This window comes from Coregonus clupeaformis, chromosome 30 (genome assembly GCF_020615455.1).
Source record: "Coregonus clupeaformis isolate EN_2021a chromosome 30, ASM2061545v1, whole genome shotgun sequence".
Lineage (NCBI taxonomy): Eukaryota > Metazoa > Chordata > Actinopteri > Salmoniformes > Salmonidae > Coregonus > Coregonus clupeaformis.
In genome coordinates, this window is record NC_059221.1 from 33,606,612 (window position 1) to 33,631,391 (window position 24,780).

The 24,780-nt window shown below is 44.0% G+C and overlaps 1 protein-coding gene across 1 annotated transcript in view; it reads right to left on the reverse strand.

The window, feature by feature from the left end:
- The window catches only part of LOC121545387 (plexin-D1), a 117,558-nt gene that overhangs the window by 45,379 nt on the left and 47,399 nt on the right, over positions 1-24,780 (reverse strand). The window contains exons 9-13 of the mRNA XM_041855861.2: positions 22,785-22,883; positions 21,022-21,114; positions 20,790-20,883; positions 19,764-19,921; positions 7,211-7,356 (exon numbers count right to left, since the gene is read on the reverse strand). Coding sequence (XP_041711795.1) covers positions 7,211-7,356; positions 19,764-19,921; positions 20,790-20,883; positions 21,022-21,114; positions 22,785-22,883 — 590 coding nt within the window. The remainder of the gene's footprint in view (positions 1-7,210; positions 7,357-19,763; positions 19,922-20,789; positions 20,884-21,021; positions 21,115-22,784; positions 22,884-24,780) is intronic.

Sequence of the window (24,780 nt, forward strand, 5' to 3'; positions counted from 1 at the left end):
TGTCTATGCTCAGTACTGTACAGTGCTGACTAAACCCAGTGGAGGGGGACTTCAAAGCCCCGTTCCAGACGCAGTTATCCACAGAGGGGATTAACGAGCTGACTGGATTGGTTTGTTTTATCACCTCATAGCTGTAATTAAGCCTCATGTAATCATACAGTATTGGGACCAGAGGGAAGCTGTAGGATTAATCATACAGTGATAGCGCAACAGAGAACATTTTGGAAGGCCTGTATGTGCTGTGTCGCTATGTGCTTTGGCCCTGCCAGTCAGAGGAGTTGGCTAAAGCATACAGGACAGATCTGGGACCAGGCTATGATCTAATGACTCCCCACAGAAATAAACTAAGGGGGAACCATGACCCCCCCACCCCAACCCTGCATGGCTCAAAGCCCATCCTCCCACCCTCCTCTTGTTGGGCACGTGCAGGCAGTTTATTTAGTCAGTTGGCAGGTTCTATAGTGGTCCTAGCTACCTGGCAACTGAAACAGGGGTCTAGTCACTGACTAACAGGAGGCTTGATCCTCTGATGAGGGTCTAAACCTTTTATACATGTGAGGCAGGTACCCCAGAGACAGGGCAGAACCAGAAACGGGGCTGGGTCCAAGGCTGGGTATGGCTGGGTATGGCTGGGTATGGCTGGGTTGGGTTGAGTATGGCTGGGAATGGCTGGGAGTGGCTGGGTTGGGCTGGAGGACTGGTTCTGATGCGGATCCCTGAGCTCATAAAGCTGGATCAAGTAGATAAATATGAAATCTAGCTAATGAAGTCCATCCATTAGCTAGAAAGATGTGTCGGCATCGAGTAATTGTCTCTGGCCCCCTCCCAGTTAGGGCGAGTGATGAGCTCTATAGCAGAGTCTCACAACTCAATCACTGGTTGAAAAATGTTTTCTGCCCCTCCCAAAAGATAGCATTTGTAGATAATTGGCCCTCTTTCTGGGACTCACCCACAAACAGGACCAAGCCTGGCCTGCTGAGGAGTGACGGACTCCATCCTCGCTGGAGGGGTGCTCTCATCTTATCTACCAACATAGACAGGGCACTAACTCCTCTGGCTCCACAATGAGATAGGGTGCAGGCCAGGCAGCAGGCTGCCAGCTTAGTGGAGTCTGCCACTAGCGCAGTCAGTGTAGTCAGCTCAGCTATCCCCATTGAGACCGTGTCTGTGCCTCGATCTAGGTTGAGCAAAACTAAACATGGCGGTGTTCGCCTTAGCAATCTCACTGGAATAAAGACCCCCTCCATTCCTGTCATTATTGAAAGAGATTGGGATATCTCACACCTCAAAATAGTGCTACTTAATGTTAGATCCCTCACTTCCAAGGCAGTTATGGTCAATGAACTAATCACTGATCATAATCTTGATGTGATTGGCCTGACTGAAACATGGCTCAAGCCTGATGAATGAGGCCTCTCCTCCTGGTTACACTAATAACCATATCCCCTGCGCATTCCGCAAAGGCGGAGGTGTTGCTAACATTTACGATAGCAAATGTCAATTTACCCCCAAAAAATTAAATTGACTGCGTTTCTGTCTTTTGAGCTTCTAGTCATGAAATCTACGCAGCCTACTCAATCACTTTTTATAGCTACTGTTTACAGGCCTCTGGGCCGTATACAGAGTTCCTCACTGAGTTCCCTGAATTCCTATCGGATCTTGTAGTCATGACAGATAATATTCACATTTTTGGTGACACTAATATTCACATGGAAAAGTCCACAGACCCACTCCAAAAGGCTTTCGGAGCCATCATCGACTCAGTGGGTTTTGTCCAACATGTCACCGGATCTACTCATTGCCACAGTCATACCCTGGATCTAGTTTTGTCCCTTGGAATAAATATTGTGGATCTAAATATTTTTCCTTATAACCCTGGACTATCGGACCACCATCTTATTACGTTTGCAATCGCAACAAATAATCTGCTCAGACCCCAATCAAGGACCATCAAAAGCTGTGCTATAAATTCTCAGACAACGCAAAGATTCCTACAGGCCCTTCCAGACTCCCTCCACCTACTCAAGGACGTCGGAGTACATAAATCAGTTAACGACCTAAATGAGGATCTAAATGAAACCTTGCGTAATACCCTAGATGGAGTCGCATCCCTAAAAACAAAAAACATTTGTCACAAGAAACTAGCTCCCTGGTATACAGAAAACACCTGAGCCCTGAAGCAAGCTTCCAGAAAATTGGAACGGAAATGGCGCTCCACCAAACTGGAAGTCTTCCTACTAGCTTGGAAAGAAAGTACAGTGCAATATCGAAGAGCCCTCACTGCTGCTCGATCATCCTATTTTTCCAACCGAATTGAGGAGAATAAGAACAATCCAACATGTATATTTCATACTGTCGCAAAGCTAACTAAAAACCAGCATTCCCCAAGAGAGGATGCCTTTCACTTCAGCAGTGATGAATTCATGAACTTCTTCGACGAAAAGATCATGATCATTAGAAAGCAAATTACGGACTCCTCGTTGAATCTGCGTATTTCTCCAAAGCTCAGCTGAGTATGCACAAAACTGCCAGGACATAGGATCAATGGAGACACTCACGTTTTTTAATCCTATATCTCTTGACACATTCATGAAAATAGTCATGGCCTCTAAACCTTCAAGCTGCATACTGGAACCTATTCCAACTAAACTACTGAAATATCTACTTCCTGTGCTTGGCCCTCCTATGTTGAACATAATAAATGGCTCCCTATCCACTGGATGTGTACCAAACTCACTAAAAGTGGCAGTAATAAAGCCTCTCTTGAAAAAGCTAAACCTTCAGCCTAAAAACTATCGGCCTATATCGAATCTCCCATTCCTCTCAACATTTTTAGAAAAAGCTGTTGTGCAGCAACTCACTGCCTTCCTGAAGAGAAAAAATGTATACGAAATGCTTCAGTCTGGTTTTAGACCCAATCATAGCACTGAGACTGCACTCGTGAAGGTGGTAAATGACCTTTTAATGGCGTCAGACCAAGGCTCTGCATCTGTCCTCCTGCTCCTAGACCTTAGTGCTGCTTTTGACACCATCGATCACCACATTCTTTTGGAGAGATTGGAAACCTTAATTGGTCTACACGGACAAGTTCTTGCCTGGTTTAGATCTTATCTGTCGGAAAGATATTAGTTTGTCTCTGTGGATGGTTTGTCCTCTGACAAATCAATTGTAAGTTTCGGTGTTCCTCAAGGTTCCGTTTTAGGACCACTATTGTTTTCACTATATATTTTACCTCTTGGTGATGTCATTCGGAAACACAATGTTAACTTTCATTGCTATACGGAGTACACACAGCTGTACATTTCGATGAAACATGGTGAAGCCCCAAAATTGCCTACCCTGGAAGCCTGTGTTTCAGACATAAGGAAGTGGATGGCGGCACATGTTTTACTTTTAAACTCTGACAAAACAGAGATGCTAGTTCTAGGTCCCAAGAAACAAAGAGATCTTCTGTTGGATCTGACAATTAATCTTGACGGTTGTACAGTCGTCTAAAAAAAAACAGTGAAGGACCTTAGCGTTACTCTGGACCATGATCTCTCTTTTGACGAACATATCAAGAATATTTAAAGGACAGCTTTTTTCCATATTTTTGTCAAAAAATTATGCAGAAAAGGTCATCCATGCTTTTGTCACTTCTAGATTAGACTACTGCAACGCTCTACTCTCCGGCTACCCGGATAAAGCACTAAATAAACTTAAGTTAGTGCTAAACACGGCTGCTAGAATCTTGACTAGAACCAAAAAATCTGATCATATTACTCCAGTGCTAGCCTCTCTACACTGGATTCCTGTTAAGGCTACTGCTGATTTCAAGGTTGTACAGCTAACCTACAAAGCATTACATGGGCTTGCTCCTACCTATCTCTCCGATTTGGTCCTGCTGTATATACCTACACGTACGCTACAGTCACAAGACGCAGGCCTCCTTATTGTCCTTAGAATTTCTAAGCAAACAGCTGGAGGCAGGGCTTTACCATTTACCCTTTACCTTTACTGACTTTATTGTCCCCGTGGGGATATTTTGTTGCAGTGTCATGTACACTTTTAAAGTGGCGTTTTAAATACAAAACAAATTGACAATACAACTTTTATAACAATTACATGCAAAAGACTAGCCTGCTGGCCTTACTGGGTCGATAGGAACATTAGCCTGAGCTTTTTATATTACCTGGCACAATTGATTGTCGAGTTCTGTTTTTCCTACCGAGGGGTGCCCTATAGAGCTAAATTTTTATGGAATGTTCTGCCTATCCATGTGAGAGACGCAGACTCAGTCTCGACCTTTAAGTCTTTACTGAAGACTAATCTCTTCGGTAGGTCCTATGGTGACTGGTGTTGTTGATGCAGTCTGATCCCATGCAGAGGCCACCCTGTCCCTGCATAACCAGCCACCCATCAGGCAGTAAGGCAGTAAGGCAGTAAGGCAGTAAGGCAGCCAGGCAGTAAGGCAGCCAGGCAGTAAGGCAGCCAGGCAGCCAGGCAGTAAGGCAGCCAGGCAGTAAGGCAGCCAGGCAGCCAGGCAGTGAGGCAGTAAGGCAGCCAGGCAGTAAGGCAGCCAGGCAGTAAGGCAGTAAGGCAGTAAGACAGCCAGGCAGTAAGGCAGCCAGGCAGCCAGGCAGTAAGGCAGTAAGGCGGCCAGGCAGTAAAGCAGTAAGGCAGTAAGGCAGTAAGGCAGTAAGGCAGTAAGGCAGCCAGGCAGTAAGGCAGCCAGGTAGCCAGGCAGTAAGGCAGCCAGGCAGTAAGGCAGTAAGGCAGCCAGGCAGTAAGGCAGTAAGGCAGTAAGGCAGTAAGGCAGTATGACAGCCAGGCAGTAATGCAGCCAGGTAGCCAGGCAGCCAGGCAGTAAGGCAGCCAGGCAGTAAGGCAGTAAGGCAGTAAGGCAGTAAGGCAGTAAGACAGCCAGGCAGTAAGGCAGTAAGGCCGCCAGGCAGGTGTGCAGCCAGGCAGCCAGGCAGTAAGGCAGTAAGGCAGCCAGGCAGTAAGGCAGTAAGGCAGTAAGGCAGTAAGGCAGTAAGGCAGTAAGACAGCCAGGCAGTAAGGCAGCCAGGCAGCCAGGCAGTAAGGCAGCCAGGCAGTAAGGCAGCCAGGCAGTAAGGCAGTAAGGCAGTAAGGCAGTAAGGCAGTAAGGCAGCCAGGCAGTAAGGCAGTAAGGCAGCCAGGCAGTAAGGCAGTAAGGCAATAAGACAGCCAGGCAGTAAGGCAGCCAGGCAGTAAGGCAGCCAGGCAGTAAAGCAGCCAGGCAGTAAGGCACAGCACTGACTGACCCTCGCTCTACATTCCTTCACTGCCAAGAGAGGAAATATTTTAGCTTCCAGTGGGTGATGTTTTGGCTACTATGGGCAATGTCTCTAGATATTTACCCAGAGAGGATTACCAGGATAATCAGCAACTGAGCCTGAGGAAGGTGGTGTATGTGTGTGTGTATGTGTGTGTGTGCACGTGCGTGCAAGCGAGAGAGCGAGAGAGAGGAGCCAACCAGGATGCAGAAGAGACATGGAAGAGTGATGGAGGATTGGTTAGGAAGTAGGCAGCTTGAACTGCTTGAACTTCTACTCTTAAACCAATAGATGTGTCCAGAGTGGGTGATGTAAATGTACTACACTTAATGAGGTGTCCCTACTTAACCCATGTTATTAATAAAATATTGACATGTTCTGACTTCAACTCTCTCTCTCCAGAGCAGCACACGTCCCTCTGGCTCACAGATGTGACCCCTCTCAGCACACGAATGGACACCTGTCTCAACAGCCATGGCCGCGGTGAGGTCACGCATGCCGGTGGGTGTGTGTGTGTCTATTCAGTGCGTGCGCCTGCTGTCAGACACACTGACATGTTTTGATTTGTCAGCACCGCTCCCTCCAAGGAGGAAACATTTTGCTGTCATAACAACCAACTCAGGGAATCAATGAGGGACGAGCAAGCAGGGTGTGGTCATACCGGGTGTGAAATCTGATTCGCTGAGTCTGGAGCGATCTAGAGCGTGTGTGTGTTTGGGAGAGTGTGTGAGACGTGTTTGTAAAGCGCTTTTCTCACACCCAAGGTGCGGAATTTTTTTTATAATAATACAATTCAAAAAACATCCAAAACACAGAACATAGAACACAGACAACAATCAAAGCTATATACAGGTGTCGTCAGATCCGGTGGACAGGAGAACTGAATTAACAGAGGTCCTTTTCTGAACAGCTCAGTCTTTAGCTGTTCCTTAAACAAGGACCAGAGACTATGCAGCCCTGACAGTGACTGGAAGTGCGTTCCACAGACAAGGAGTCACATAACTGAAAGCCCTGTCACCCATAGTTTTTAGTCTGCTGTGGGGCTGCTTAAGGGAGATGGACCTGGAGGAGTAAAGGGTGAGTGTGGGGCAGGGTGGTAGCATGAGGTCAGACAGGTATCTGGGTCCAGAGTTGTGAATAGCTTGGTAGTTGTGATCCAGGATTTTAAAGTCAATGCGTGAGCTTATGGGGAGCCAGTGGAGGTTGAACAGCACTGGAGTGATGTGCTCACGAGGGGAGGCGTGGGTGAGGACACATGCAGCACAATTCTGGACATATTGTAGCCTGTTTAGACACTTAGCAGATGTGCCAACAAAAAGGGCATTACAATAGTGCAGATGGGATGAGATAAAGGGGTGGATGAGTCGCTCAGCTGCAGGCTGTGACAGCATAAGTCGTAACCTGGCAATGTTCCGTAGATGGAAAAATTTAAAATTTAACTTTGGTCACACTTTTGGTGTGGGCCTCAAACGAGAGCTTGAGTAGTGACAGCCAGGTAAAACCTGCGGGTTACCCCAACACTAGTCTGCATTCTAGTACAGCCTGATTGGCTCCAGTGGAGAGGGACCAGATAAACATTTCCATCCATGGAACATTATGGAAACTGGTATGGAAGTTTTTATGTGGTTCTAGAGTTACTGTGTTTCAATGGAATACTATGTGCAGGTTTTAACCCAGGGTTCTGCTGTCTCCTTGGTGATAGTGTTGTGGGCCTCAAATTATCTCCTTTATGTGAATGGAACGGTTTAAAACGAATAGTAGTGTTCTATAAAGGTGTTCTATACTATGCTTTAATACATTTAATGAAACAGCATCATGATGACATTTTTTGTTTGTGAACTTCTGACACCTGTGCACAAAGTCACTGAATGACTGACTGAATGATTAATTAATTAATTAATTAATCAATCAATCATAAGACATTTACTTACTGTACAGAGACAGTGTATTGGTAAGGCAGGATTTTACATGGAACCATCCCGATGGAGACCTCCACCACGTCAGCCCTGCGGCCCATGTTCCTGCCCTGCACCGTGAGCAGAGTGCCCCCCTCCAACAGTCCACTCAGGGGGGAGATCTGTGGGGAAGGAGAGAGGAGAAAAGAGAGAAGGAAAGAGGGGTAAGTGTCCGCATATATTCCTCTTGAGCTCAAGATTCAGATATAATTGAGAGACACACAGTCCCTCCACTCAGTTTGGGGTCAGGTTTTATATAGAGGGCTCTTCATTCAGTGCCTCTCTGAGCTACAGGCCTGTATCTGTATGTGTACTCTGAAACCTGAGGAGTTCTTCCAGGACTCAAGTGCGACTGAGAGCGAGAGAGCTACAGTATATAGAGAGTCAGAGAGGAGTGGTACCTCATCAAGGAGAAGGTAGCCTAGTGGTTAAGAGCGTTGGGCGAGTAACCCGAAAGGTCGCTGGTTCGAATCCCTGAGCAGACTAGGTAAAAAAAATATGTAGATGACCCCTTGAACAAGGCATTTAACCATAGTTGCTCTGTATAAGAGCATCTGCTAAATGACTAAAATGTAAAGTGAGAGAGCAATACGGAGGAAAGACGGAGAGGTAGATGGAAGGGAGTGGTGCAGATATTGAGCTGTTAGAGTGAATATGGGGAAGAGAGAGGTGATAGGGTAGTCAATGTGTGAGCAAAAGAGACAACAAATCTACAGCGAGGGAGTCAGCCTATTCCTCCAGTAGCCTATTTTCTCTACAGTATTTGAAATTCCTTCGTCCCATTATGATCAGAAGCATGCTCTCACACATCATTTCAACCCTGACCTTGCTTCTCCCAGTGTTTCCCTAAGGAGCCATGGAGAGAGAGTATTTATCCTATCACCACAGAAACACAACCACAGAGATAGCTATCTCTGACTCCCAGGAAAAAAGCAATCTAACATCAACTCCCAGTGTAGCGTAGCCAGCTAGTTTAGCAAATCCTACTGTGGAGAAACAGGGAGGTTGCTCCTATAGGCTGATCTGAGGTCAGCTTTGTTTTTTCCCCACTCATGTTTAAGATTAGACTTGGGGGTGGAAAAACTGGTCCTAGATCAGTGTCTAAGGGCAACCTCTAGAGGCTCCAGGGGTTCCTGTCATCTTGGCATTATGCCTTGCAGAGTGACCCTTTCTCTGGCTGTCGCGAGGTCGCTATGCCCTTCCGTGGGTTATTAGCCTGGCTCCAGCTAGCTGCAGGCAGCTCTATCACACATGAAAACAGAGCTTCCATTTGGTCTGGGTGAGAGGGGAGGGGGTGTGTCCACATTAAGAAAGGAATTCATAAGATACGTGATTGACAGCTGAGATACACAAACACTGTGCTTCCAAGCTAAAGTGAGAAATGAGGACATAGTGTGTAAATTACACGTATATTACCATGTAAAAGCAAACAGTTATAAATCCACCAAGAACCCAGATCTGTATAAGACCAACAGGGTGATGTAAGTGTTTGGTTATACAAAACTTGTAACCTTCAACTAGCTTATCCCAAAATGAGTGACATTTTTAAGCCTTTAGATTAAATTGTGACACACACATACACACACATGCACACACCTCCAAGCTCTCCTTGGTAGGTACAGTAATTATCACCATGTATCTCTGAGCATCTTTCTCTCTCTGGTGTTAGCGTGTCTGGTGTTTTCATGTCTGGTGTTAGCGATAGCGTTAGCTGCCATGCTGCTCATTTGCACCCCTCACTCCTCTGTGAACGAGTCAAGCTGAGCGGAGCAAAGTACAGTACAATAACATCAGGAGATTTCCTGATCTAAAAACGCCTTCAACGATAAAGGACCTCTAAAGACCTATAGAACGCTCCAGATAATCCTGACAGGAAATTATGAATTGGTTGGAATCTTATGAAGATACACTGATCATTTGGATAAAGATCCTTCATCCTTCTTTTCATTTCATGAATAAACTGTTTGTCAGTTGCTGTTTTGGACAGTGAATAAACTCCAATCAAAGGTGTTTTCAACAATGGGGCTTCAATCAATCAATCAATTTTATTTTATATAGCCCTTCTTACATCAGCTAATATCTCGAAGTGCTGTACAGAAACCCAGCCTAAAACCCCAAACAGCTAGTAATGCAGGTGTAGAAGCACGGTGGCTAGGAAAAACTCCCTAGGCATGCCACGGAATGAGAATACAGGCTCTGGAATTACGACAACTGCCTTTATTACTTGCAGTACTACAAACATAGAACACATTACTGTATTTTACCAGCTTGCCATCCACCAAACGCATACTTCATATTACTGTTTATACTCAAAAAATATGCTAGAATTACTGATTTCCCAACTATTTATAAGCTGACTAAATAAAATGTGACGCGGAAAGGAAAACATTACTGCAGCAGCCCATTCAACCTTTAGACAGAGTCACTGTTGTGGACAGAGTAACAGTTAACCACGGGTGATACTGTGGGAGAACAGATACATCCCCATAAGACTGAGAACTCTGACTGTAACTCTAACTAACTCCTGGTGAGACTATGTCTGGGAAAACATGGCTGCCAAAGTATTGCATCACACTCCCAGTCTCCCACAACCACAGACCCAGTTTACTGCCTTACACCTCTCCTGAGGGAGCTGTTTCAGTGTGTGTGTGTGTGTGTGTGTGTGTGTGTGTGTGTGTGTGTGTGTGTGTGTGTGTGTGTGTGTGTGTGTGTGTGTGTGTGTGTGTTACATTGGGCTGCCCACGAATGGAGGATTTCAACACATCTAACCTCAGTCATCTAAGTGGGATACACACACAGACGGACACTCTCACACAACAAACCATGAGTCATGACACTGACACAATGGCTGATACAGAGAGTCACGCAGGAACACTGAGTGGGCTGACAGAGTGAACATTGGTAACTTCTACTGGCCCTGGGATCCGGGGGGACGGGGGTGGTATGCTAGTCACTGGAATGACAACCCAACTTGGGATGGGGGGGGTTAGCGGGTGGAATAGTGGAGAACAATTGGAGGTTTACTTAGTAGCAATGCAAATATCATGGTACAGCTATATGGACACTCAAACACTATGGTACTTTTTAATGGTAAGTTTGCAAACATATATTATGATAAATATAATTGAAACTTGTATCTCATTATGGTAAGTGGTGAAATAAGTATAGCCAGTTATAATTGTAATGGCTTAGCAGATAATACGAAAAGAATAAAAATATTTACCTGGCTCAAAGAGAAGGAATATAAAATGTATTGTTTACAGGAAACTCATTCAACAATTTTAGATGAAGTTGTTTGGAAAATCACACTACAAACTATCACCCTCATGCACTTAAGGAAATCACGAATGTCATGGATATATTGGAACTAGTGGATATATGTAGGCTTAAATATCCTGACCTAGTGAGATATACATGGCGGAGGCTCAATCAAGCTAGTCGTCTTGACTACTTTCTTATGTCATTCTCGCTGGCACCAAAAGTTTATAAAGGGTCAGAATGCGGTCGGACCACCAAATAATTGGCATACAGTGGGGAAAAAAAGTATTTAGTCAGCCACCAATTGTACAAGTTCTCCCACTTAAAAAGATGAGAGAGGCCTGTAATTTTCATCATAGGTACACGTCAACTATGACAGACAAAATGAGAAAATAAAATCCAGAAAATCACATTGTAGGATTTTTAATGAATTGATTTGCAAATTATGGTGGAAAATAAGTATTTGGTCAATAACAAAAGTTTCTCAATACTTTGTTATATACCCTTTGTTGGCAATGACACAGGTCAAACGTTTTCTGTAAGTCTTCACAAGGTTTTCACACACTGTTGCTGGTATTTTGGCCCATTCCTCCATGCAGCTCTCCTCTAGAGCAGTGATGTTTTGGGGCTGTCGCTGGGCAACACAGACTTTCAACTCCCTCCAAAGATGTTCTATGGGGTTGAGATCTGGAGACTGGCTAGGCCACTCCAGGACCTTGAAATGCTTCTTATGAAGCCACTCCTTCGTTGCCCGGGCGGTGTGTTTGGGATCATTGTCATGCTGAAAGACCCAGCCACGTTTCATCTTCAATGCCCTTGCTGATGGAAGGAGGTTTTCACTCAAAATCTCACGATACATGGCCCCATACATTCTTTCCTTTACACGGATCAGTCGTCCTGGTCCCTTTGCAGAAAAACAGCCCCAAAGCATGATGTTTCCACCCCCATGCTTCACAGTAGGTATGGTGTTCTTTGGATGTAACTCAGCATTCTTTGTCCTCCAAACACGACGAGTTGAGTTTTTACCAAAAAGTTATATTTAGGTTTCATCTGACCATATGACATTCTCCCAATCCTCTTCTGGATCATCCAAATGCACTCTAGCAAACTTCAGACGGGCCTGGACATGTACTGGCTTAAGCAGGGGGACACGTCTCTTACTGCAGGATTTGAGTCCCTGGCGGCCTAGTGTGTTACTGATGGTAGGCTTTGTTACTTTGGTCCCAGCTCTCTGCAGGTCATTCACTAGCTCCCCCCGTGTGGTTCTGGGATTTTTGCTCACCGTTCTTGTGATCATTTTGACCCCACGGGGTGAGATCTTGCGTGGAGCCCCAGATCGAGGGAGATTATCAGTGGTCTTGTATGTCTTCCATTTCCTAATAATTGCTCCCACAGTTGATTTCTTCAAACCAAGCTGCTTACCTATTGCAGATTCAGTCTTCCCAGCCTGGTGCAGGTCTACAATTTTGTTTCTGGTGTCCTTTGACAGCTCTTTGGTCTTGGCCGTAGTGGAGTTTGGAGTGTGACTGTTTGAGGTTGTGGACAGGTGTCTTTTATACTGATAACAAGTTCAAACAGGTGCCATTAATACAGGTAACGAGTGGAGGACAGAGGAGCCTCTTAAAGAAGAAGTTACAGGTCTGTGAGAGCCAGAAATCGTGCTTGTTTGTAGGTGACCAAATACTTATTTTCCACCATAATTTGCAAATAAATTCATTAAAAATCCTACAATGGGATTTTCTGGATTTTTTTCTTCTCAATTTGTCTGTCATAGTTGACGTGTACCTATGATGAAAATTACAGGCCTCTCTCATCTTTTTAAGTGGGAGAACTTGCACAATTGGTGGCTGACTAAATACTTTTTCCCCCCACTGTATATATTACTTAATATATATATTTTTAAATAGAGGTCCCTTACACATCAGGTTTGTGATGCAAAAATTCTAGCAAAATGCATAGCACATAGAATTAAAAAGGTATTGTCGGATATTATTCATCCTGATCAGACAGGTTTTTTACATGGACGATACATTGGAGATAATAATAGACAAGTACTGGAAACAATAGAACACTATGAAAAATCTGGGAAACCAGGCCTGACTTTGAAAAGGCTTTTGATAAACTACGACTGGAATTTATATATAAATGCCTGGAATATTTCAATTTTGGAGAATCTCTTATAAAATGGGTTAAAATCATGTATAGTAACCCTAGGTGTAAAATACTAAATAATTGCTTCTTCTCAGAAGTATTAAACTGTCAAGAGGAGTAAAACAAGGTTGTCCACTATCGGCATATCTATTTATTACGGCCATTGAAATCTTAGCTATTAAAATCAGATCCAACAATAATATCAATGGGTTAAAAAACAAAGGTGTCATTATACGCTGATGATTCATGTTTTCTTTTAAATCCACAATTTGGATCCCTCCAGAGCCTCATAGAGGATCTAGATATATTTTCTAACCTCTCTGGATTACAAACAAATTATGATAAGTGTACTATATTACTTATTGGATCACTAAAAAATATAACTTTTACATTACCGTGTAGTTTAGCAATTACATGGTCTGATGGTGATGTGGACATACTCAGTATACATATCCCGAAAGAAAAAAAGGATCTCACTATAATACATTTTAACAGAAAGTTAGCAAAAATAGATAAGATCTTGCTACCATGGAAAGGTAAATACCTGTCTATTCGTGGAAAAATCACCCTGATTAACTCTTTAGTCATTTCCCAGTTTACCTATTTGCTTATGGTCTTGCCTACACCTATCGACCTGTTTTTTTAATTATATGTGCAAAAGATATTCAATTTTATTTGGAACGGCAAGCCAGATAAAATTTAACTGGCCTATTTATATAATTAATATGAGTTCGGGGGGTAAAAATTATTAAATATTAAAGCATTAGACCTCTCACTAAAGGCGTCAGTCATACAAAAGTTATACTTAAATCCAAACTTGTTCTCTAGCAGATTAGTAAGAATGTCTCACCCCATGTTCAAGAATGGCATTTTTCCCTTTATTCAGATTACAACGTCTCACTTTCGGTTATTTGAAAATGAAATAATCTTTAAAACAAGCCATAGAAAGTTGGTTGCAATTTCAGTTTAATCCACCAGAAAAGACAGATCAAATAATACATCATATATCGAAAAATATATGGTATAATCTTTGTAAATTATATCATAAAAAGGACAGGTGGAGTTATGTCACACATGCAGCTAACAAAAATATATGGAAATGTCTGCTCTACCCAAAATTACAACCAACTTATTGCAGCATTACCTCAAAAATTGAAGAGACAAGTGGAAGGGGGAAAAAGTAAGGAACTTGTCTGTCGGCCCTGCATTAAAGACCAAAATTGGTTAAAGAAAATTGTGATAAATAAAAAGGTATACCAGTTTCATTTAAGGACCAAAAAATTGACTGCTGTGCAATATAGATTGCAAAATAGTTGGGTAGAGATTTTTTATGTACCGATTCCATGGCACATGGTTTATGAACTGCTACGCAAAACAACACCGGATTCAAAACTTTGAATTTTTCCATTTAAATTATTATACAAAATTCTTGCAACCAATAGAATGTTATATATATGAGGAATACAACCATCCCAGCAAAGTGTTAAACAAAATATATTTTATATTTGAGATTCTTCAAAGTAGCCACCCATTGCCTTGATGACAGCTTTGCACACTCTTGGCATTCTCTCAACCAGCTTCAAGAGGTAGTCACCTGGAATGTATTTCAATTAACAGGTGTGCCTTCTTAAAAGGATAACTGCAGAGGGTAAGTTTATTAGAGTTGTCAGCCTCAGAAATTGCAGCCCAAATAAATGCTTCACAGAGTTCAATTAACAGACACAGCTCAACATCAACTGTTCAGAGGAGACTGCGTGTATCAGGCCTTCATGGTCGAATTGCTGCAAAGAAACCACTACTAAAGGACACCAATAAGAAGAAGAGACTTGTTTGGGCCAAGAAACACGAGCAATGGACATTAGACCGGTGGAAATCTGTTGTTTGGTCTGATGAGTCCAAATGATAGATTTTTGGTACAAACCGCTGTGTCTTTGTGAGACGCAGAGTAGGTGAACGGATGATCTCCGCATGTGTAGTTCCCACCGTGAAGCATGGAGGAGGTGTGATGGTGTGGGGGTGTTTTGCTGGTGACACTATCAGTGATTTATTTAGAATTCAAGGCACACTTAACCAGCATGGCTACCACAGCATTCTGCAGCGATACGCCATCCAATCTGGTTTGGGCTTAGTTGGACTATCATTTGTTTTTCAACAGGACAATGACCCAACACACCTCCAGGCTGTGTAAGGGCTATTTGACCAAGAAGGAGAGTGATGGAGTGCTGCATCAGCTGACCAGGCCTTCACAATCATCCGACCTCAACCCAATTGAGATGGTTTGGGATGAGTTGGACCACAGAGTGAAGGAAAAGCAGCCAACAAGTGCTCTACATATGAGGGAACTCCTTCAAGACTGTTGGAAAAGCATTCCAGGTGAAGCTGGTTGAGAGAATGCCAAGAGTGTGCAAAGCTGTCATCAAGGCAAAGGGTGGCTACTTTGAAAACTCTCAAACACTTTTGTGGTTACTACATGATTCCATATGTGTTATTTCATAGTTTTGATGTCTTCACTATTATTCTACAATGTAAAAAATAGTAAAAATAAAGAAAAACCCTTGAATGAGTAGGTGTGTCCAGACTTTTGATTGGTAGTGTGTATATACAGTGGGGAAAATAAGTATTTAGTCAGCCACCAATTGTGCAAGTTCTCCCACTTAAAAAGATGAGAGAGGCCTGCAATTTTCATCATAGGTACACGTCAACTATGACAGACAAATTGAGAAAAAAAATCCAGAAAATCACATTGTAGGATTTTTATGAATTTATTTGCAAATTATGGTGGAAAATAAGTATTTGGTCACCTACAAACAAGCAAGATTTCTGGCTCTCACAGACCTGTAACTTCTTCTTTAAGAGGCTCCTCTGTCCTCCACTCGTTACCTGTATTAATGGCACCTGTTTGAACTTGTTATCAGTATAAAATACACCTGTCCACAACCTCAAACAGTCACACTCCAAACTCCACTATGGCCAAGACCAAAGAGCTGTCAAAGGACACCAGAAACAAAATTGTAGACCTGCACCAGGCTGGGAAGACTGAATCTGCAATAGGTAAGCAGCTTGGTTTGAAGAAATCAACTGTGGGATCAATTATTAGGAAATGGAAGACATACAAGACCACTGATAATCTCCCTCGATCTGGGGCTCCACGCAAGATCTCACCCCGTGGGGTCAAAATGATCACAAGAACGGTGAGCAAAATTCCCAGAACCACACAGGGGGACCTAGTGAATGACCTGCAGAGAGCTGGGACCAGTAACACACTACGCCGCCAAGGACTCAAATCCTGCAGTGCCAGACGTGTCCCCCTGCTTAAGCCAGTACATGTCCAGGCCCGTCTGAAGTTTGCTAGAGTGCATTTGGATGATCCAGAAGATGATTGGGAGAATGTCATATGGTCAGATGAAACCAAAATATAACTTTTTGGTAAAAACTCAACTCGTCGTGTTTGGAGGACAAAGAATGCTGAGTTGCATCCAAAGAACACCATACCTACTGTGAAGCATGGGGGTGGAAACATCATGCTTTGGGGCTGTTTTTCTGCAAAGGGACCAGGACGACTGATCCGTGTAAAGGAAAGAATGAATGGGGCCATGTATCGTGAGATTTTGAGTGAAAACCTCCTTCCATCAGCAAGGGCATTGAAGATGAAACGTGGCTGGGTCTTTCAGCATGACAATGATCACAAACACACCGCCCGGGCAACGAAGGAGTGGCTTCGTAAGAAGCATTTCAAGGTCCTGGAGTGGCCTAGCCAGTCTCCAGATCTCAACCCCATAGAAAATCTTTGGAGGGGAGTTGAAAGTCTGTGTTGCCCAGCGACAGCCCCAAAACATAACTGCTCTAGAGGAGATCTGCATGGAGGAATGGGCCAAAATACCAGCAACAGTGTGTGAAAACCTTGTGAAGACTTACAGAAAACGTTTGACCTGTGTCATTGCCAACAAAGGGTATATAACAAAGTATTGAGAAACTTTTGTTATTGACCAAATACTTATTTTCCACCATAATTTGCAAATCAATTCATTAAAAATCCTACAATGTGATTTTCTGGATTTTTTTTCTCATTTTGTCTGTCATAGTTGACGTGTACCTATGATGAAAATTACAGGCCTCTCTCATCTTTTTAAGTGGGAGAACTTGCACAATTGGTGGCTGACTAAATACTTTTTTCCCCCACTGTATGTATATATACACTGCTCAAAAAAATAAAGGTAACACTAAAATAACACATCCTAGATCTGAATGAATGAAATAATCTTATTAAATACTTTTTTCTTTACATAGTTGAATGTGCTGACAACAAAATCACACAAAAATTATCAATGGAAATCAAATTTATCAACCCATGGAGGTCTGGATTTGGAGTCACCCTCAAAATTAAAGTGGAAAACCACACTACAGGCTGATCCAACTTTGATGTAATGTCCTTAAAACAAGTCAAAATGAGGCTCAGTAGTGTGTGTGGCCTCCACGTGCCTGTATGACTTCCCTACAACGCCTGGGCATGCTCCTGATGAGGTGGCGGATGGTCTCCTGAGGGATCTCCTCCCAGACCTGGACTAAAGCATCCACCAACTCCTGGACAGTCTGTGGTGCAACGTGGCGTTGGTGGATGGAGCGAGACATGATGTCCCAGATGTGCTCAATTGGATTCAGGTCTGGGGAACGGGCGGGCCAGTCCATAGCATCAATGCCTTCCTCTTGCAGGAACTGCTGACACACTCCAGCCACATGAGGTCTAGCATTGTCTTGCATTAGGAGGAACCCAGGGCCAACCGCACCAGCATATGGTCTCACAAGGGGTCTGAGGATCTCATCTCGGTACCTAATGGCAGTCAGGCTACCTCTGGCGAGCACATGGAGGCCGTGCGGCCCCCCAAAGAAATGCCACCCCACACCATGACTGACCCACCGCCAAACCGGTCATGCTGGAGGATGTTGCAGGCAGCAGAACATTCTCCACGGCGTCTCCAGACTCTGTCACGTCTGTCACATGTGCTCAGTGTGAACCTGCTTTCATCTGTGAAGAGCACAGGGCGCCAGTGGCGAATTTGCCAATCTTGGTGTTCTCTGGCAAATGCCAAACGTCCTGCACGGTGTTGGGCTGTAAGCACAACCCCCACCTGTGGACGTCGGGCCCTCATACCACCCTCATGGAGTCTGTTTCTGACCATTTGAGCAGACACATGCACATTTGTGGCCTGCTGGAGGTCATTTTGCAGGGCTCTGGCAGTGCTCCTCCTGCTCCTCCTTGCACAAAGGCGGAGGTAGCAGTCCTGCTGCTGGGTTGTTGCCCTCCTACGGCCTCCTCCACGTCTCCTGATGTACTGGCCTGTCTCCTGGTAGCGCCTTCCTGCTCTGGACACTACGCTGACAGACACAGCAAACCTTCTTGCCACAGCTCGCATTGATGTGCCATCCTGGATGAGCTGCACTACCTGAGCCACTTCTGTGGGTTGTCGACTCCGTCTCATGCTACCACTAGAGTGAAAGCACCGCCAGCATTCAAAAGTGACCAAAACATCAGCCAGGAAGCATAGGAACTGAGAAGTGGTCTGTGGTCACCACCTGCAAAACCAGTCCTTTATTGGGGATGTCTTGCTAATTGCCTATAATTTCCACCTGTTGTCTATTCCATTTACACAACAGCATGTGAAATGTATTGTCAATCAGTGTTGCTTCCTAAGTGGACAGTTTGATTTCACAGAAGTGTGATTGACTTGGAGTTACATTGTGTTGTTTAAGTGTTCCCTTTATTTTTTTGAGCAGTGTATATATAAATATATATTTATATTTATATTTATATTTATATATATATATAGATATACAAAAAATATATGGGGGATTGGAAATGATGCAGACAATTACATTGATGGAAGCTACAATCTATCTGCAGTTTTAAAGCTGATCTACCCCTTAAAAAAAAATATATATATATATATATATATATATATATATCTACTGGTCTGTATGTTGTGGCGGTTGGTTGGTTGGGTGGGTGAGTGAGTGAGTGAATGTGTGTGTGTGTGTGTGTGTGTGTGTGTGTGTGTGTGTGTGTGTGTGCGAGCATGCCTGTGTGTGTGTCAGACTCCTTTGTTCCCCTGTTTGGCCAGGCCAGGCAGGTTTTATCTACAGGAAGAGTTTAGGCCAACTGGGCCTCATGTGAGCCGTACTTCCTGTCTGCAGCACAGATAAAGGCAGCTTTCAGTAGCGTTCAGAGAGGGTCTGATTGCAACTCTAAATACTCTTTAATGCCTGGCAGTTCAAACATAGGGACATAACCACAGATATTCCGAAGCCTCGGTAGAAAGGAGCACTGTCACTCAGATGAATCCAACTGAAGTGTTGAAACCATGTGTTTAGCTGACTGGGTTTAATGACCACTAGGAGCTGACCACAGTGAGATCTGCATACAAATAAACACATTCATTCCCTTGACCCATGTGGTCGTAGTGTGGTCACATCGGTAATGTATATTGCTCTATTCTATTTCTGTGTGACTGCGTACCGAGCTCACTACAAACATGGTATGCACAGAACTCCACATACACACACCTCAACACCCCTAGCACAGAAACACACATGAACACACGCACGCACACACACACACACTCCCAAAACGCTACACACACACACACACACACACACACACACACACACACACACACACACACACACACACACACACACACACACACACACACACACACACACACACACAAACATACACACACTTGCCCAAACAGACAGACAGGGTTAGACAGTGGGTAAGTATTCTCATGCCCTCTGTCATCCCTCCAGATCAGTTGTGTTGTTCCTCCATAAGGGTCAGTGGCTAAGTGCTGTGACTGTGCTGTGGAGTCAGCCAGTCAGGGAGTCGTACAGTAAACAGTGATATTTCAGATTGATTTGGTTTAATGAGGCTCTGTAATAACACTTCCCATTCCAAAATAAACCCTAATCACAAGACGCCACCACTTCCTGTTCTAAATTAGGGCCTAGGTCAACAATGACGGGATGGAGAATTGCATGAACGAGTGTGTAAAGTATAGTTAGACTGGTCCAGTCTTATGGATCTCGCAGATGGGACATTGTGTGTGTGTGTGTTTATTCCTACCTTGGTGATCTCGGGGTCAGGACACTGGCTAGTTATATACTGGCAGTCATCCCTGGGTCTACAGCTGTTGTCACACCAGCCACACAGATGACCCTGGTCCTCACGTCCCCAACACTGGGAACAATCCCCACTGCCGACCCCACAGTTATACACCTCCACTGAAAGAGTGAGGGAGAGGGAGGGAGGGGAGAAGGGGGAGGGCTTTATTAACACAATACATTCTGATAAGAACACATAGGCTATTTGAAAGGGCTACATTATATAACCGTATGGGCTACATATATCATACTGAAACAATGTCAGTTCCTTTGGATTAAACATATTTTCAACATAATATAAATAAACCCAGAGAAACAGAGAGGAAAGACATGACAACAGAAACCCAGAGAAACAGAGAGTACAGACATGACAATAGAAAGCTGGAGAAACAGAGAGGACAGACATGACAATAGAAAGCTGGAGAAACAGAGAGGAAAGACATGACAACAGAAAGCTAGAGAAACAGAGAGGACAAACATGACAACAGAAACCCAGAGAAACAGAGAGGACAGACATGACAATAGAAAGCTGGAGAAACAGAGAGGACAGACATGACAACAGAAAGCTGGAGAAACAGAGAGGACAGACATGACAACAGAAACCCAGAGAAACAGAGAGGACAGACATGACAACAGAAACCCAGAGAAACAGAGAGGACAGAAATGACAATAGAAAGCTAGAGAAACAGAGAGGACAAACATGACAACAGAAAGCTAAAGAAACAGATGTGCATGTTCATTTTCCATCACCTCCCATAGAGAAACCATGTGTGCTTGTGTGTTTTGATGACTGAGCAATGAGTATGGTATGAAGTATTAGTCCTGTATGCCGTTCTTCTGGCTGTAGGCCAGTGCTGTTCTTCTGCTCTCAGGGCTCACATGGCAAACACATGGCCTGTTAACATTGAGAATATACTAGCATCTGGGAGTAGGCTGGTGTGTGGGTGTGTGCATGCGCACATGCCTGCGTATGTGTGTGTACTCATACCTGTCATGGGTTTAGGGCTGTCAGTGTACTTGTCTAGGTGTCCCTTTCTCCGCAGGTTGAGCTGAAACACCTGACTCCTCTCCGCTGTGGTCAGCTACATGGACAGAAACAAGCTCGCTGATTGGCCATTTCACCATACACGACCAGTAAGCATGGCTTTAATTGGCCATACACTAAACATCTTATTTCTGACTGGCCCCTTCACTCAGATTGTGTTGTGACAGGTACTCACCATCACTCCACTGCACTTAACCTCTGAGCCACTGTCCAGCCATCGGGCCTCGTACCTCTGCTCACTCCCAAAGTCACACTCCAGCTCCTCCCCCTACAGAATAAAACAAACCGATCCGTTGTCATGACAATAAAACCTTCATTTATAAACCAATCAGAGGGATGCCGCAGTCTGACATCACCCAGGAAAACAGGGGTTTGTGAAAACACATTTTGGGATTGATATTTTGCCTTTAGAAATGTGGTTAGGTCTTTATTTTCCCCGTCCTAGCTTAGATGACAGTCTGTTTCTGCTTCCGACAACTGCTTTGCAATTGGATGGATCCATGCCAAACATTGGCAAGACAACATTGGCTAGACAACATTGGCAAGAAAGTGACAGCAGCAACAGCCTGGCACCCAGGATACTCCATGTTTTCACATAGTTAGACATGTTTGTATTGGAGAAACAAAGAGTGTCTCTTTGTTCAGAGGGTGTGCTTGTTCTAGTTCCATTATCAGCATAGTGGCTGTTTCCATCTAGTTGAGCTAAGATACCCATTAGTCGAGCAGGGTTGATCTTCCTGGGTTGATTCTATACATGTACGAACACTATGTAGGGAATAGGGTGTCAGCTGAGACACAATAACAGGGACCTGGCTGGGAGAGAACTGTGTCCCCCTGAACAGCTCTGGTAACCATTGACAACCCTGGGAGGGGAAGAATGTAAAACATCTAAATAGCACAGGATAATTGTCCCTGCCAGGCAGAAATTCAGAATCATGTATAATTCATATTCATCATATTCATCAACATCTGGACGGTAAAGTGTGTGTGTGTATGTGTGTATGTGTGTGTGACTCTCTGTCACCATATAAACCCAGTGGGAGAGTGTGTGAAAGGGCACAGGGTTATAGTTACGACAGACCAGACCTGGCAACTAGTCAGAGATGGAATGTCACACGCTAACAGAGTCAAACCCTCATCACTGATACATAATCAGCTTCTGACTCACATTCAATATGTTGAGGTTAGGATTAGGGTTATACAGACTGATCTGAAATCAGTGTCTGAAGGTACAAAATGTACAAAAGTAGAAAGATGTGAATAGGGTGAATAGTACTAAAGATTGCTATGTGTTCTTTGAATGTCTCCATATGTCTGTAAATGACTGTATACCTACTGAGAGATGTCAGAGAACCTGGTGGGAACAGACAGCTAAGAGGTGAGAACCTGGTGGTAACTGACAGCTAAAAGGTGAGAACCTGGTGGGAACAGACAGCTAAAAGGTGAGAACCTGGTGGGAACTGACAGCTAAGAGGTGAGAACCTGGTAGGAACTGACAGCTAAGAGGTGAGAACCTGGTGGGAACTGACAGCTAAAAGGTGAGATCCTGGTGGGAACAGACAGCTAAGAGGTGAGAACCTGGTGGGAACTGACAGCTAAAAGTGAGAACCTGGTGGGAACAGACAGCTAAGAGGTGAGAACCTGGTGGGAACAGACAGCTAAGAGGTGAGAACCTGGTGGGAACAGACAGCTAAGAGGTGAGAACCTGGTGGGAACAGACAGCTAAGAGGTGAGTAAAATAAGTGCAGAGTTAAAGCCATTTATCATCCTGGTTCTAACCTCTCCCACAGTCCCTGCAGATGTCTCAGCTCACTCCTAAAGAGCAACCATTGAGGGATCGACTATGATTCCCACCAATCTCACTCTAAGACCCAGAATTACTTTAGTCCTATCCGGCTGTACCACATTTAGGATAATATCTAACAGTGTATCCTGTACCTGCTCCACGTTGCTTAGCGACAGGGTGAAGTCTTGGGTTATCCCTGAGGGCGAAGGTGGAACATCCTTGGCCACAAGGCTTGGACAGCAAGCAGAATTCTGGGGGACAGGAAGTGACACAAACACTCACGGGTTAAAGAAAACAATGGAAAACACCTGTCCTGTTTATGTGGCTGAGAGGAGGAGGAGGAAATGAGAGGGTGAAGCTCTGCTCAGAGGGAAACAACAACAGCCTAAAGTGGAGGGGCGGTGAGGGATTAGAAAAACAGACACACCGGATGGCAAAGATGGCGGAAAGATGGCAGGATGGGGCTCAATGCAGAAGACCTGAGCTCAGACTTTATTTCTGACCATCTTTACAGAACCTCATATACAGTGGGGGAAAAAAGTATTTAGTCAGTCACCAATTGTGCAAGTTCTCCTACTTAAAAAGATGAGAGAGGCCTGTAATTTTCATCATATGTACACGTCAACTATGACAGACAAATTGAGAATTTTCTTTCCAGAAAATCACATTGTAGGATTTTTTATGAATTTATTTGCAAATTATGGTGGAAAATAAGTATTTGGTCACCTACAAACAAGCAAGATTTCTGGCTCTCACAGACCTGTAACTTCTTCTTTAAGAGGCTCCTCTGTCCTCCACTCGTTACCTGTATTAATGGCACCTGTTTGAACTTGTTATCAGTATAAAAGACACCTGTCCACAACCTCAAACAGTCACACTCCAAACTCCACTATGGCCAAGACCAAAGAGCTGTCAAAGGACACCAGAAACAAAATTGTAGACCTGCACCAGGCTGGGAAGACTGAATCTGCAATAGGTAAGCAGCTTGGTTTGAAGAAATCAACTGTGGGAGCAATTATTAGGAAATGGAAGACATACAAGACCACTGATAATCTCCCTCGATCTGGGGCTCCACGCAAGATCTCACCCCGTGGGGTCAAAATGATCACAAGAACGGTGAGCAAAAATCCCAGAACCACACGGGGGGACCTAGTGAATGACCTGCAGAGAGCTGGGACCAAAGTAACAAAGCCTACCATCAGTAACACACTACGCCGCCAGGGACTCAAATCCTGCAGTGCCAGACGTGTCCCCCTGCTTAAGCCAGTACATGTCCAGGCCCGTCTGAAGTTTGCTAGAGTGCATTTGGATGATCCAGAAGATGATTGGGAGAATGTCATATGGTCAGATGAAACCAAAATAGAACTTTTTGGTAAAAACTCAACTCGTCGTGTTTGGAGGACATAGAATGCTGAGTTGCATCCAAAGAACACCATACCTACTGTGAAGCATGGGGTGGAAACATCATGCTTTGGGGCTGTTTTTCTGCAAAGGGACCAGGAAGACTGATCCGTGTAAAGGAAAGAATGAATGGGGCCATGTATCGTGAGATTTTGAGTGAAAACCTCCTTCCATCAGCAAGGGCATTGAAGATGAAACGTGGCTGGGTCTTTCAGCATGACAATGATCCCAAACACACCGCCCGGGCAACGAAGAAGTGGCTTCGTAAGAAGCATTTCAAGGTCCTGGAGTAGCCTAGCCAGTCTCCAGATCTCAACCCCATAGAAAATCTTTGGAGGGAGTTGAAAGTCCGTGTTGCCCAGCGACAGCCCCAAAACATCACTGCTCTAGAGGAGATCTGCATGGAGGAATGGGCCAAAATACCAGCAACAGTGTGTGAAAACCTTGTGAAGACTTACAGAAAACGTTTGACCTGTGTCATTGCCAACAAAGGGTATATAACAAAGTATTGAGAAACTTTTGTTATTGACCAAATACTTATTTTCCACCATAATTTGCAAATAAATTCATTAAAAATCCTACAATGTGATTTTCTGGATTTTTTTCCCTCATTTTGTCTGTCATAGTTGACGTGTACCTATGATGAAAATTACAGGCCTCTCTCATCTTTTTAAGTGGGAGAACTTGCACAATTGGTGGCTGACTAAATACTTTTTTCCCCCACTGTATATACATATCCTTTAAAAA